Genomic DNA, 16,910 nt, shown 5'->3' with positions numbered 1-16,910 from the left:
ACATAAGACATCACAGAAAATGCATGTTTTGAACAGGTTGAAAAGAACAGTATTGCTGGGAAAAAATAAAAAGCATGTTTAATCACCATGTATCGTTTATATCAGTATCACACTGAAAAATAGTGTGTGTGTATACATATATATAGACACACACACAAAATTATACATATAGAACGAAATCAACAGTGTTCCATGAGAACCAGCAATTAGAGGGAAAGTCTAAAATTATTTACTTCCAGTCATTATTTATGTTATTTTTCCAGTGCTTTTGCAGGGTATTAACTCCTAAGATGTTAACATTGTCAAATTATAGTGAAATATAGCAAATGGCAATTCACGTGGCATTTTTCCTGTCCTGGATTTGGAAATCCAGGAGTCCATAATGATATGCTGTCCTTAAAAAAAAACAAAACCCAAAACAGTATCCTTGAGATTATGCAAGTAATTTATCTCATCTGGAAATGCAGGTGAAAACTCCGAGAGAAAAACCCAGCCCAAAATGCATTCCAATGAGAAAAGCAGCCCCTTCCAGCAGAACCAGGGCTGTGAAGGGAAGCACAGCAAACCCTCTCCCAGCCTGGAAAGGCTCTGCTTCATCATTTGCATTCTGTACTGTATTTTCCATTCAGGGGTGATGCTATCTGCACATAACTGACAACATTCTGGGCAATTTGGAAATTGCATATATTAAAAGAGGAAGGACATCATAAGTATAGATAATAATTCACTCATATTTACTGTTTCCTACCACTAACAATTAACTATCTATATTCAGTTAGTAAAGGATACTTACCATTTACACCAGACTTTCAGAAACTTAAAAGAATCAAAAGAAGCAATTTGATACAGTTCTATCTGAGAGCATCATATGTTGGCATTTTGACAAAAAGCCTCAGAAATCCATAGGGACTGACTCTCGCCATCATCCAGGAAGACGACACTTCTAGCTTTGTGGTGAAGGATGTTTTTCCCATGACAATATTGAAAAGAAAGGGAAAGTGAAAAGGTCTGGCAACAGTGAAATTAAGCCTCACACATAAATCAACCTACAGTCTGGCAAAAGTGAAGTTAAACTCCCTTTGTGCTCCATCCCAAGTGGCGTTTATTACCTCCACAGACCAGCCCCTGCCCCATTTCCTCAGAGGCCAAGAGTTGTTTCTGTACAGGGTCAGGAGAACAGCAAGGATCTGTGTGGTTCCACTTGTATGGCCATGCAGTCGGCTGGGGGAGAGCCAAGACCTCTCAGGAAGACTGTACCGACACTGTCAAGAACACTGGTCCCAGCAGCAGGCAAAGAATACATTCCCACCACAAACACAGCACAGCAACAGCTGAGCTAGGACAGGCTTGAGGTAAAGAAGGAATAGTCAGCTCTAAAGAGGCATTGCCCCAGGCATCACCTCCCCGACCCCTCTGCTCAGCAGCAGTAATCCTATTTAACTTTGCCGCACACTATTCAGCTAAACCTTGGTTTAGCTTTTTGCATCTGCTCTCGCCATCCCGCCTCATCCCATTACAACTGTATGTTTTCTTGTACAATGAGTTAAGCAATCAGCATCTTTACAGGCATTAGAAAGAAAACTAAAAGAAAAAAAGAAAGAATAAATCAAATTGTTTCAGATTCTACAGTTTTTCAGTACTCCTCATAGCGCCACTTCTAAGCTGGGTATGACCAACAACTAGCATTCAGCAGTAAAAAAGGACTGAAGACTGCTGACCTTGACTCCTAGAGGAAAGAGAGACGGAGACTGGTACCTTCTCTTCCTGTACTCAAATTAGGGAATATTCCCAGCTTTTCACGGCTGCACTCCTCTTCTGATGTACTGGATCCTGACTACACCTGGGATAATACTTACTACAGAACCGTTAGCCTGCATTTACCCCTATTTGTCTCTGCCATTCCTGTGATACCAAGACCTCAGGTGCTTTGGCTTGACTGTGCTCCTCAAATTGACAGAAGGTGGTCTGAAGCTCTTCCACGGAGCTACTGTCAACAGAGCCCAAAGTCTGATGGTAGCGCATGGCTGCAATAAATGGTGAGGGTAGCTTAACTGCTCATTAAAACCACTGGAAATCAGTGGTTTATAATGCTTCAGTACCCTCTCACTGTTTCGGTTTTGTGCCTGGAACATTTGTGCCAGCCACATTTTCCCTCAGTTCCCTGGGAAAGAGCCACTGAGTATCCATGCTTGCTGTTGAACAGAACCCATAGAGATAAATCACTGACAAGTTACGACTATTTAAAAAACGTGACAGTGTTCTTGCCAAAACTTCCTCTCAGCTGTTTTAAAGGTTTCTCTGACAAACCCCCATTGTAATCAAAGCCATGCAGTCACTATGTTATCTAAGTCCCGTTATCTGCAACAAAAAACTGCACAATGACACCGGACCAAGCTGCGACGTTTGCTGCTCGGAGTTGGCATCTTCACCTTCTCTCAAACGGGAAGTTGTGGCCAAGTACACAGAGGACAGATTAGACCACCTGCAGTTACTTTTGCTTACTTTAGTTTCTTCAACTGGGCATTCTTCAGGAATGTATTGTTCTATACACTTTTCCAAAGCTGAACAATTCAACTTTAATTTCCTGTCATTCATCCTGACATTGCCTTACGAAGTAAACTGCTCTGAATGCCTACAGAAAAAGGAGAAACTTTGGCTTCGCACACCAAGCAGATGTTAGAAGGAACACGTGGGAACAATCTAACATTGACAACAGCTAGTTCTACTGCAATGAGACTGCTTTGCTAAAACAGATTAAGACCAAATTACTGTAGATCAATACCACAAAAAGCAGAGCCCTTTGCCTTTCTTTGCATGGGATGGCTGCTGCAGAGAAGTTTTTCACAAACTTATCTTTTTTTACTTTTTTTTTAAAATGCTATTATAGGAGATCTTTAGCAACTATTAACAACTGTGGTCTTTTTTCCTCTTTCTAGACGTAGGAGAATGGACACAAGTTCTGGAATGAAGGAAAAAGAAAGGGATAATGCTTATTTTGGTTCTAGTACTTTGGGTGGTCTCTTTCAGGTCTGTTTCTTCTTTTACTCAATTTGTTTTGAGAAATTTTCATAATGACTGAGCATTGGACAGGAGGTTTTCATGAGGGAGTAAATGGATTCAATTACATGGCTGGTTTCTGCAAGCCTTCTCTAGAGAGAGTTCCCACTAAAGTCAACGGGAGCTGCTTAGCAGAAAGTCTGAGGGATCACACTCACGCCCACAGAGACTAAATCATATAGATTTCAGTGAAGTTCAAAAAACATAGTAAAAATGAGGAAATTAATAAGGAGAATGATAACACAAACAGAAACTTATGCTGAAAACTTGCTGAATACAGCAAAATAGTCACATGCTTATGCAAAAATGTTCTCCCGTAATAAAAGTAAAGCTTATCGCAAAATATGCAAAACCAACAAAAAGCATTTACGCTTTGTAATACCAATATTCATTTTAAGTCTTTAAGTACCACCACATTCTAAAGAATCTTCAGTCCAAATCCATCTCAGTATCATTCACGTTTAATTTCACTTATCTTTGTGATTCATAATGAATCTTACCATAATCATAAACGGCCAACAGTAACCTTTCAGGCAGCACATGCGACCAGCCCTGCCTTCAGGGACAAAAGGCAGGTAAGGGCAGAGACTGCGTCCTTTGCACCTCTGTGTTTTAGCAGTATCATATTCTCCATAAAGCGAGACTCTGTTGTGATAAGGACAGAGACTGAGGGGGCACAGCACAGAACACGCACAAAGAAAAGATGTGAAGAACCAAAGAAAAAGAACCACAATTGTTGACTGTTTCCTATTATTTGAGTGAATTCCCATAGATACAGCCTGTAGTGTCTGCAAAACACCGAGCACAGAGTCTGCCCAGAAATGGGTTTCAGGAATTTAGCCACCCAGCTTGCATCCTCTTCAGCTGCCCGGCCAACAGCACCATGCTGAATGAAGGCTCCAGTTCCTGCTTTGTAAATAGCAACAACTGGTAAAGTTTCCAGTAGAAAGAAAAAAAAAAAAAAAAAAGCACTGTGAACTGTATTCACATTGGGTAAGCAGCCACTCTGAAAGCCATCAACTTTGCAGCTAATTCATAACAGAATCACACTGATACCAGTTCAGAAGCACATGCAAATGAACTGTAATTTTCTACTTTTCCTGCAAAACCTACAAAACAATCCCAAGATACCTTCTGAAAAGTTTGGTTTCATCCAAATAAAAGCTCAGTGTTTTATACACATGTAGGAAAAGGAAGACTATTTACCAGTAATTAGACTTTCTGGAGAGGTTAATACGCATAGCTCACATAGTGCTGTTGAAGACACGCAGACCCTAGTCATTACTCAAGACCCTTTTGCCTTAGCAGCATCAGCTCAGCTGCTGGTAGACAGAAACTCAACAGCACGGTTCTGTTTAGACCAATGCCAGTCATGGTATGAATCTGTTCTGTATCACTAAGTCTCTGTCTTAAATGACTGTGCCTACCTAAGAATAAATGCATGTCTATAAAGTTCGTCTGGTTCCCATTTCAGAAATACAGACCATTTCTCACTACCTGGCTGGGGACTGCAAACAAGTGGATTTGCTACTTCTAACCACTATGCTACAGCACAGAGAAAACAGCACAGGGAGAAGGCAGTTTCCTTTTCCCTTCATTTAAACCTGGTTTGGGGAACAACTGGTAGGTAGTTGAGTTTAAACAAGATGAGCTCTGACTCATCATACTGGTCACTGATAAGGAAAGAGCCGCTGGGGCAGTCCCGTTCGTGCTCTCACCAAGAGGCAGAAAGGCTGCGTAGGCTGCATCTACTGCCTTCCAGTCCTGCTCACTAGAAATATCTAGTCTCAGTGCATGTGTGCCAGCACCACACAATTACTTGCAGAAGAATCATGGATTACAATATTTTTTATTTTATCAAGCTTTATAAAATTCTCATGATGATTCAGCCAGGTACAGATGTGCCAGGCAGATGGCTGCAAGGGACCTCTGCAGCCTGCACAGCTCACCCTCCTGCCCAGAACCTGGTCCGGTTTTGCCAGCAGTACTGCTACCTGTGGTTTTATTCAGCTGAGCTTTGCAGACCCCCAAGGCTGGGGACTCCCCCAGGCAGCCTCTTCCCCACTAGACTGTGGATCCACCACCTTCCTCTCTCCCCTCCAGGCACTCCCAGACTGCCGTTGGGTTGCCTCTTGCCCAGCCAGGAAAATGTTCTCATTTTGGGAACAATGTTTTTTAAAGACTTGGTCTATACATATATGAAGCCTGTGGGACACTCCTTGTGTTATCTCAGATCAAGATAATATTTGTCACAGTGGCAGACTGAAGGAAACCTCCCTGAGGGTGGGGGCGGGGAGAAGCATCCTTTCGGGAAAGGGCGAGCAGCAGTCAGGCTCTTTTGGGCACAGAAGGGACTGGCTGGAACGGAAACTCAAAACACAAGAGCCACAATATTGCCATAGAAGAACTGAGGGAGAGGTGGAGCAGGGCAAATGCACCCCAGTAACATTGCAGGGACGGGCAGAAAGAAACAGAGAATCCAGGGGGTCGGGAAAACACTGGCAGCTCAAACCCAGAAGATGGTCAGGAGACTGAAATGGAGACAGCATACAGAACCCTGGCCAAGGCAGACTGGAACCTGGCTCCTGTTGCTAAATTTCTCCAGTATTCTAAGAAACAGGAGGTTGTAGGCATTCTTCAAAACCTACTAAATAACCACTCCTCATAACAGCAACCTATGAGGCCCTGAATATTGGCTGATAACCTGTGTCAAAAGGGGTAAAAGTATTTAATTTTTCTTAGAACATTAATGCCAGACCAAATTCGGATGTACACTTAACACAGATATTTTTAAGTACATTTATTTTAAAAGCATAGTAGAGAAGCTGTGGGAAATATGGAATAAATATGTGAAAAATTACTGTGTCACAGTAGGAATAATTTGCCTCACTGTGTGTTTCTAAGGAGACTGTAGAAGTGAACTAAACACTCAAAGTCCTTGCACACACAGAATGCAACTATTTATTTTTATTTATAATATTTCATGTACTATGTTCTCTACGATAAAATATTTTTTGTATACCCAAGAAAGCACTTTAATTTGTGAGGCACAAGCACAAGTCTGTCTGGAAGGAGCCCAGGGATGGACTCCAGCTGAATAGATGTATATCCTTTCTGGAGACCTGAGCAGCGCCACCAGGAAGTCTCTAAATCACTGAAAGCTGCCAGGAACTGGGAGGATGTGCCAGAAAAAGGAGTGCTTGTTTCTTATCTCCCCCAGCATATGTTGCTGACCACTGCCAGGACTGGGCTTTCTGGACTTCTGGTCTGAACTAGTATGTTAGTTCTTTCATGTTTGTATATCAAACAAGCATTGAAAAAGTATGAGGAGGGACCAGATTCTAAACAGTTTTGAGTGGTACAAATCTAGAACGCCCTCAGTACCCTCAAAAGAAGAAGCCAGCAACTGCATGCACCATGCAAATATGACAGCAATCTTAAGAAGTGCTTAATTAGAGAACCAATGCTATCTCAGCAAACCCCGCTCCCCTCTTCTTCTCCCGGCTCCCTGAGGGCACAAGTGACATGCTACAGGCACTTCTGCAGTTAGAGGGATTGCTTACATGGTATTTGCTCAGCCACAGCCAGGGTTCATACTCCAGCATCAAAGGATTTGGCCCTTAAGCCTGAATTTTCTGCATATGTTCCTGCCCTTTTGAACCCAAACTAATTTGGTTATGTCAGAACTGTTCCTACATACCTGCTTCTCCTACGTATTAAAATCAATTTGAAATACTGTCACTTACCTATTGGCTGGGAAAACTGAAGGTGAGAAAATGGAGCTTCTGACCTTAATTTTCTCCGGAGACAGATTTATTTTTTTTTCCCCTTACTGTTTAGGCCAAGCACACGAAACAAAATATAATAAATATATTTCCTTTAACATGGATTCCTGATTTTTCTCAAGCAGCAAAATGGGGTCCTTTGTAACTAAATTATATTCAAACACAGCCTTATCCCAACACCTAGCTGAAGAGAACTAGGACACTATTCTTTCCATCATATCCATCTGTTTCCTCTCTCACTTTAAGAGACTGCTGAAAAGCGTTAATGAGCCATTGCTTCATCTAACCCATTTGTCACGTTCTGTTCAAACACCAACACTGCATTCCCCAGCTCTCACCCTTCAAATTCTCAGTACCGCAGCTGGAATTAATTAAAAAAAAATTCTCAACAGTACTTGTAGTATAAATAGTGGATATTTGAACTGCAGCCTACCTAAAACTACAGGAAACTATTCTCTCTTTGGATTTTCAAAGCTTTTCAAAGCAGTCTTTAAAATGTCATTAAAGACACTTCATTTAGATGAAAATACTGCTCCTTCTTTCCATGAAGAGTTGCTAACATTCCCCACTTAAACTACCCAGCTACTCCTACAGCTGCCTACATTTTTCAATCACCTCTCATTAGCCTTATTATGTCAGCAGACCACTGCTAAGTTTATATTTAGTAACTTAAGTAGCCTATGAAGCAGTAGCATCAAAAGATTTAAAGACAGATTTCATGTGCATAGCTGGCAATTTAATCCCATACAGAGCTAAACCTGTAACTGTAAATGGGCTGAAGAAAAACCACAATAACTTTGTGACGACAAATTATTCTGTATCTGTGATTAAGTGGAGGAAAGGGTTTGGCTGGTAATAAAAAAAATAAATTGAAAGCACAGATATCAGCTCCTCTCTTCTAGAAGCATGTGCTATTGCAGCTCTTCTGCTGCTCCCAACCCTAAGAATACAAAGACCCTATCGCAAGGCATTATTGATTTTTCTTTTTTTGAGTCTACTTGATTAGACAATTATTCACCAGACCTTACCCTGCATTGAGCACTTTTCAAGACCTGTCATCTCTAGCTAACTGGATGACACATTGTGAGTCTGAGAAGTGGTACGAAACCAGCACTCAAATTCACCTCTTTGGCAAAATCTAACTCACTCACAAAGACAATCTTTGGAAAGACATGAAAAGCACAGGAACAAAGAAAAAACAGTAGAAACTAATGCTTAGTTTCAGCTTTGGCAAATGACTGCTATCATATGAAATACTCAACAATTTACAATTCTATGATAAACACACAAAACATGAATCTTCAAAATATTGGCTGCAGAAAGGAAAATTATTTCAGAACACGTAAATCACAAATCCTGGTAGCTGGGGTTTTTTTTCCTTTTTCTGAAGCATTGAACTATTTCAGCACTGGAGAGGGACATCAGCTGGAAAATACTTTGTGGGTAAAAAAAGCAAACAAAACCAAAACACTAATACACCCGCCCACCCCCCAAGCCATGGACACTCTAAATCTGTCTGATTTCCTACACATTGACTTTATACGATAGAAATCCACTCACTGGAATTGATTTTCACTAAGATCAAGTGAGGCAATTGTTTGTTTGCACTATTTTATTTTAATACAGTGGCAAACTCATGTAATAAAACATGATTTTCTTCACGAAACAGGCATCTAATATATTTCAAAGAAAGCATTTTTATCATTGGTGCATTAGCCAGCTTTATTACCCCAATCCAGCAATGAGTTCCATAGAGACAGACCTCTTCAAATGCATACGGATTTGTGTTTTACTGATCTACTCAGGAAGGGTAGACTAAAAATGCCTGAGCTAGCGTCCTTTCTGCCTTGAAATCTCCTTCTGGACATCCACACTGCTACTTAATAACTGATTTATTATGAAATAACCGCTACTTTTAAAATTTATTTTTATGAATTAGAAAAAATGCCTCACATAAAACATCAGCCTGCTTAGCTGGTACTTTAGCTGCTCATTAAGATTTTGCAGAATCCTAATATTCTGTATGAATTCCACATATGAAGTTTTACTTGTGTTTTCTCCATAAAATGTCTCTTACTTCAAGTTTTACTATACGCAGTTTAAAAAAGAAGGCTGATGTGCAAAATAAGGAAATTGAGTCACACAGCACAGCGTGATAAGCAGCCATCACAGTGACCCTTCTGCTCAAGTATTACACCACTGGGATGCCTGAGATCCAGTCACACTAACCACCGAGATAACTTTCAGTGAACCAGTTACATACGGCCTTTTCTTTTGTTTTCTTTTTCAAATCCCTCTTCTCTGGAAATGTATTTTAAACGGGTGAGTGAGCAGAGAAGGAATGCGGCAGTGCACTTCACAGACTTCTTGAGGGACGGAGCAGCTCTGTGGAGCACTGTGCATTTTCAAATCTCTTTATAAACATAAACAAGCAGCTTCCTTTGAAGTGGACAGGAAAAAAAAACAAACCACAAAACAAAACAAAACCATAGATGTTAGTTCTTGGCTAGGTCTCCTATCAATGCTAGCAGTGGAAAACAATTAATAAAGATATACGTATGGATAAAACTTTTTCAGAATATTCTAACAGTTTCATGCCTTCACTTTCAGCTGTGTCACATCAAAGTGAAAAATAATAATTTAGTTCAATAAATCCCAAGCTTTTTCTCTCATCAAAACCAGAACTCTATAGTTGCTCAAATTAATACTGAATTACAAAACCAGCATAACTGGTGAGAGCTGAATCACAAGCGTCCTCCCCAAATTACCTCAGAGAAGGATTCTGGATGACAGCAGTAATTTTGGAAAGTTAACAGTGTTTACATTCATCTATATTGCAATTCCCTACAGAGATCAACAAGCTTACTAGATTATAAGCAAGTCTTGTTAATATTGTTCAGAAGAAAAGTTAGCGAGCGCTCACTCCTGGAGGCACCCTGAGGCAGGATGGAAGAAATAAAGGCAAAAGGAGGCATGTCCACAAATTCCAGTACGTGGCACCAGTCAGTCTCAAACATCCAGCCATCAGAGGGGTATTCAATCCTATTGCTACAAAACTACAACATACAGCTTCTTAAACCACGAATGTGGCACAGAAAAAAAAAAAAAGTAGAAGCATAATCAAGCAGTGGTGCTGATACAGATGTAAATCCACAGAATTTATGGGGACAGAGTAAAATTTTCATCAGAAGCAGGTAAAGGGGAGACTTTCATCAACCTTTCTTTTGGTATTGGTAAATAACGTTAGCTCCTTGCAACAGCACAGGTTTGGAAGTGAGCTGTGGTTTGTGTGAGACTAAGGTGCCAGGATAGCAGGAGGAGAGGACACTTTGCAGTCCCATTGCTGTTGACACCTTTGAGCTGCTCCAGTGAAATGCCAGGCACCATCATGCTTCTCACTGAAGAACAACAGCGTGCAGGCTAGGATGCAGGGCAAGATACACACAGTGCAACACTCAAACTGCACTAGTGACTGTGTTTAAGTGCTGCAATCAAACATATAAAAATATCAGCTGCTTCTTCATGTTTTATTAACTATGCATTACAAAATACTCATTCAGGATATAATTGCATCCTGTTATTTCCTCCCCCTGCCCGGGACTCCTGTGTCTGTCGCCACATGGGATGAAAGCACTCCAGCTATTTGGGACTGGCATTTCACTGCTCAGCGTGTGCTCCTCAGCTCATTTACAGAGCAGCCAGCGAGCCAAGTTCCCAGATAGCCTCGTCACACGTCCCAGCCTATGTGCTCCTGCCCTGGCCTCTGCCCCATCCAGGCTGTTCCCTGACCCGGCGGCCAGGGCGCTCGGCAGGTGCAGCACGGGCTGCGCAGCAAGTGGCAGCCCCCTTGTCTTCTGTCCTCCTGCCCAGCGCCCCAGAACAAGCGAGGCTTGGGAAAGTGCTGCCAGGCCTTTGTATTCTGGAGATTCATCAATCAAAATCACAGAGAGCTTAGTCACCACACCAACAAATATCTAGTCAATGTTTTCAAAGGCTTATTAGTCAGTTTAACTTGGTCCTTTATGTCAAGAACACTGTCAAACCTGTCTCAGAGCTCTTTTTCAGAGAGCAGAGGGTTCATGGGGTTTTTCAACAAAATTTTTGCAGTGTAAGATTTATACAAAATTCAATGACTTTTCCAGCCATCCCACCCTTGTGAAAGCTATTATCACTTTTACTGGAATTAATATTGAAAAATAATTGATTAGTTAAGTTTGGCAGTATTCTAAGTCACTGAAACCAACAGTCATCTTACAGGAAATGTTGAGCAATCTTGATTTCTTACACAGCAATACTTTAAAAAATCCTTGACAATCCACAGACTAGAATAGGGTCTCTAGACCAGGCATTTCTTTGTAAACTCAGATTTTGCCAGCACAAAAGGTAGAGATGCTTTATGTGAGCTAGCTCATGATGTGGTACTCATAGATACACTATAGTTATTGTCCTAAATTATGCATATCAATTAAAGGCAAGAAATTAGAACCTAAATATACCTGTTTGATGTGATGGTCTGATGCAACATGCCAACCTAGGGAAGTAAATTCAGATTTTGAGAAGATGAACCAGAAAGCCATGCAAGCATCACAAAAAAATTATAACAGACTGAGTATCTTCCAAAAAAACCCAAAACCAAACTACAGACTGCAAGCATCTTTCTCTGGTTTTCTAACATAAGAACAAGGCAATTCTCCATGGAGTTGAAGGTGGGCAAAAGTGAAAAGAAGTTATTTTTACAGTGCATGTGAACAAACCACGAACTCACTGATTACAGGAACCTCTGAAGCAAACAGCTTTACAAAACTGAAACAGGAACCTTAACCAAGGGTAGTTTTCGTATCAGCATAAATGTAACAATACAAATATCTTATGATACTAAACCACGTATTTCAAAGATTAAAAGGTTGTCTTATTAGGCTCAAGGCCGCCTTAGATCAAGATGAGACATGTTAAGGAAGATAGATTATCCTATAATTGCTCTGCTCCTTCCTTTGAGCCACACCAGACAGGATACTGAATTAAATGGACTTCAGACTTTCTACAACAGCAAGTGCCAACATTCCAGCTCCCACCAATGCCTGTGAACTACTGAATTCACAGACTGCTTCACATGCCCACACACCGCCACCTCACCGGAAAAAATTAACTCAGTAATGCACAAAATCATCTGAGTTATATTGAACGTGGCATCTTATAAAATCTACAGTTCTGGAAACTGTACAAAGGACTGTTCCTAAGGAACTACAACAGCCTGCACACCACCACTGACAACTTAACTGGTATCATCCATGAGGTTTTAATCTCATACAAAAAAAATTTAAACACTTTTCAACACAAATAAAATGTCAAAGTATAGTTGAGAAGGAGCTATTTTTGCATTGAGATTTTATTTTGACTAATTTTTCCACCAAAAAAAAAAAAAGCACGTCAAATTTAATTATATTTTCCTCAAGGCAGGCAGGTGGTAGACGCATTTTGAAAATTGCAGTATCTCAGGTTTCCAGAGAAAGGAAAATAAGAAGTGATCTAACTGCTTATGACTTATCACTACTTTTGTCTAATTATACAAAGATACAAAAATATTCCTAAAAAGAAAATGGAAATAAGTTTTCTGGTTATATTGAACACCGAAGAAAGCCAAGTATTAGGGCAAAAGAGATTTTAGGTACACTGCTTAAAAAAATACAACAGTGTGACCAAAAAAGTAAGCACACAAGGAGCATGTAACAAAACACTGGTGCATAGATTTTGAACAGAGTATCTGTGACAATCAAAGTGACATGTAAATCATTGCAATTATCAGCACTTGGAGTAGAATACCCAAATTGCTGTACAAATGAACTTACAGACAGTTTCGGTGCATGGCACAAGACCACGCTAAAGACCAAACAAGCTTTCTTTCTACTCTGTGAGCAGAGAAAGAAAAGCTTAATCAACGGCAATAAATCATTGCCGTAGGTTTTATCCTAGGATCTGCAGCGCTAATGCTGGTTTTGGGCCAGTCGCCTTGGCTACCTCCTGAGTGATACTAACCGCTTGAGTGATTTCTCGTACATTAAGAGCTTCTCAGCTCAACCTCTAAGGTTACTTCAGCGTAAGTCTTTTCTAGCATCATTATTTTAAGCTTGTTTGGGATTTTTGCCCCCCCCCCCTTTTTTTTTTTTTTTTTTTTTTTTTTTTAGTTTTTTTTACCCAGGCACTTGTCTCACATATAGTACATATTATATATATGTAACGTACACATAATGTTGAGATTGTTTGCTTTTCTTGCAAAAAAAAAAAAAAAAATCAACACAGCAGATACCATAGATGTACTACTAGCATTTTATTTTATGTCTCCTAAAAGATTTCTTCTAGTGATTTTACATACAAGCCAAAAGGCACAAGTTTTCACACTGTCCAACAATGTGTTCAAGACTGTTTTGAAAAAGGAAATCTTACAAGAATTGACGCATTTCTTTCTGTTTCCTCAGGTCTTCAAGATGAGTTACTGTGGCTAAAGACTGGCAGCTAAACGCTTGTAAGGCAACCCTCTCACTAAATCTCGCCCACCAGAGTTTACTCTGAACAGGGGACTAAGTAAGAAGAGGTAGCTACAATCAGACGATGAGCCTACCGAAAAATATCACAGGCAAGTTTTTGAGATACCAGAACACTTAGTGCTTCCCAACAAGGAAAACCAAACAACAACAACAACAACAAAAAAAAGAAAGAAAAAGAAAAAAGTGGATGCTGTGAACAGTACACAGAAGAATCTCGTCAGAGCAAAATCTAACTGATTTGGCATTCATTTAAAGTTAGGTTTTTGAATAAATACCACAAAGAGGAAGATATGTTAAGTCTATTTCTTATATTGACACTGTCTGGAAAATGATGCAGACTTACCTGCTCATTTCTACCCATTGCTGCTGAAGCTTTCCTAACAGCATCATTATACAATGACAAAAATTAAGACTGGTCTTAGCAACATAGGTTACTAACTCATTGGATGGTGTCGTCTGCTGTCTTCTACTTTGCAGTCTCACGTTTGATGTTATCAGTGGCATTGAAGGATCAGTGAAATTCCTTCATCACAACTAGCACTGAGACCCAGTGGTTTAAATTTGACATTACATACTGTGCGTAAGGCAGCATGGTAATTGCTGTGCCAATTTGATGACTCAAAACTGTGCCCAGAACAACACAACCTCTATATGTTTTCAAGGTCTTAAAATGTCTCTGAGCCAACACTACAGATGTAATACTGCTTTAAAGAGAAAAGAGATTCAGGAGATGCTAATATAAATAATCTTTTTGTAATGAGTTGTTGTTTCAACAGAGCTCACAATATATTCTAATTTCAAGTGCTATCACTGCTCTTACAGTTTTCAAAAGGACTCTCCAGATTCTTGAGACGAGACACTACCAGGAGTAAATCATTAGACAGTCTCAAGTTTAATGAATCTATGAGAAAAGAGACTGGCTTAGCCTGACCTACTTTTCAGTTCTGTTGCTGATAGCCAAAAATCCTTCCTGCCCTTCTACTCAAGATGAGAGCGTTTCTTTTAATCTCAAAGCCTTCTTCCTGATGTTTTACATAACATTGACAAGTAACAGCAGAACTGTATTACCACCACCCTCATTGTTTTCCTCCCTTCCTTCCTTCCCCCCCCCCCCCCCCCCCCCAACTCATCTGACTCACGTTCCCAGCAGGGTAACAGGCTCCTCAGAATAACATACTGTCTTTCTGACTGCACAACATCCACATTAAAATATTAAATTAGTGCCAGAGTTGGGCTGTTGAATGCTTTCACACCAAAAGCCACAACTTCAGTGCTTCTAAAAACACTTTTTTTTTTTTTTTCATTTCATTTTACTTGGAAGTTTGCTTGAAATGTCAAAATTCTCTTACCTAATGTTTCCTTTTGTAGTTCACGGCATCTGCTTTGTAGCTCATTCCCTTGCTGAAGTGAAGTTTGAAGCTGTTGAGTTTTCAGCTCAACCGTGTCAGCCACCAGCGTCAGATGTTTTACCTTTTCTTGGAGGCATTCATTCTCTCTCTGGGATTTTGCTAATCTTTGATTTAGTTTGGGTATTTCTAAGGAGGAAAAATAAATCATATAGACTGTTGTCAAATTTATCGTCTTCACTAAAAAGCATTCCACCTGATTTACGACCTCAGGACTTCAGCATTCTGTAAGCCTAGTTTGGGTATCGATCAGCATAAGCCACATATATTAGCAACACTTCTGCTGATAATGTAGAGGGCCAAAAGAAGTGCTTTGTGCCACACTTCTTTGCACAGATAACTTATGCTCACCCAAACACATAATATTGACAAATAATAGAAATTTTATTGTAAGCAATAATATGCATTTCCTCTAAGATCACAAAATGAAGTTGAAATACATGTATATATTCCAAATGAAATAACAGTTTACAGAAATATTTGAATCCAAGCCATTTATCTTAAGATACAAAAACCATTCCCGACACACAAAAGCAATTGCAGACTCATTTTGATACCTTGTCAAATTAATTTCAAGGGGGTTAGCCTCTGCTAAAGCTCAATTTGAAACTTTTAGTTCAGAAGATGTTTGGACATGTGTATTACATTTTACTTTCTCACTCCTTAGATGACTACTGCTGTTAAAGTAATCAAAAAGTGCATCTTCATTATATAAAAGATAGGCTTTGTCACTGTCTTTCATCAGTTCTTCAACATGGAAGAGCAGCAGTCCCAAGGAAGTTTCCCAGGTAGGTTTTTACCACAAGGTAAATAAGTAAATCATGGGTGGAGTATAGTGGGTCTCATACATTTTCATATTTTCTCCTGAGTTCAGTTATCCTTGATGACTGCATTTGAACATTTCCAGAAGTACTTGCAATTCTTTTTTACACCTTCTCCAACTACAGCCCTAAATGTCCAGTTGTCCAAAGAACTTACCACTGTTATCTACAGTAATAATGACAATGTTCAAGTTAGATGAAGCCTAATTCTGTTGTCAAGTCAGCTATTTCAGATGTTTTATATGCTGCTCACATGCAAATTTTAAGTTCTTTGTGGTGCAAATATTTTCATTATCTACAATCTTTCCCAACTAGTCCACACTGAAATCAATTTGTTAGCCTAAATGATGGAAATACTAAAAGATTTTAAGTTCTTATACTTCTTTCTACTTGCCATTAATTAACCAAGGCTCAATAATGTACATATACAAGGGCTTTTATAAGCAGTTTTCAAACTAATCAAGAAAACTGGCTTAGGCATAAAGAGTAGCACCTCATGTAACATTTTTATTCTCAAAATCTGAATGGAAAACAAGTTCCAAAAAGCTTGTTGCAAAAACAGTAAGGTAAAATAATAATAAAAAGACTGTATGTTGATATATTACCATATGTTAATAATGAACAACTCATAAAACAGAACATAAAAGCTTTTAAACAGCACTCACAGGCAGAAAAAAAAAAGAAAAAAGAGAAAAAAAAATGTGTGACTAAATTGTTTTGATTTAGAAAGCTAGATTTAAGGATGTATATAATATGCACAGTGTGGCATTATTCTCAATGGGATATGTTGAATGCAGCTGGGGATATATAGCATGCCTAATGGTACATATAATCATTAAAAGAACGTGAAAGGCTTCATTTCCACTTTCATATAGATATTCTATATATTTGCAGCATTACAACAAAAAACCCAAAGACTACTTCCAGAAAAGAAGTCTTAAAATGTTATGAAACCCTTTGAACATGAAGATGTCTGCAGAAATGCACGTTCATATTCCCTTTATTATCAATAAGTAGGCAAAGAATGAGCACAGGAAAAGGGGAATCCTTAGGGACATAAAATACTTTCTGTGCTCAGCCTAATTAGAAGATGAAGTCATGAATCAAAATGTGTGATATTGACACTGACATTTAAATTAATTGTTCTTACAAAAACTGAATACTAAAGAGTGATTTTCCGGTCACGCTCATCTTCAGCAGGCAAGGCTTCAACCCTCTGGGCTCTGCTGCCTGGGTTCAGGATGCCCCAAACTCTCTGTTTGAACCCAGGCGCTGGCTCAGTGGGATGCGTGCCTACTC

General features: G+C 39.5%; 1 protein-coding gene across 15 annotated transcripts in view; it reads right to left on the bottom strand.

Annotated features, from left to right (window-relative positions):
- The window catches only part of LEKR1 (leucine, glutamate and lysine rich 1), an 80,604-nt gene that overhangs the window by 37,567 nt on the left and 26,127 nt on the right, over positions 1–16,910 (bottom strand). For all 15 annotated transcript variants that reach the window (XM_080410185.1, XM_080410186.1, XM_080410184.1 and 12 more), the window contains one exon: positions 14,734–14,919. In XM_080410185.1, coding sequence (XP_080266311.1) covers positions 14,734–14,919 — 186 coding nt within the window. The remainder of the gene's footprint in view (positions 1–14,733; positions 14,920–16,910) is intronic.

This window comes from Falco punctatus, assembly GCF_963210335.1.
Source record: "Falco punctatus genome assembly, chromosome: 13".
Classification (NCBI taxonomy): Eukaryota; Metazoa; Chordata; class Aves; order Falconiformes; family Falconidae; genus Falco; species Falco punctatus.
Note: the sequence above shows the minus strand (reverse complement) of the source record. Positions and strands in the feature narration are given on the sequence as shown.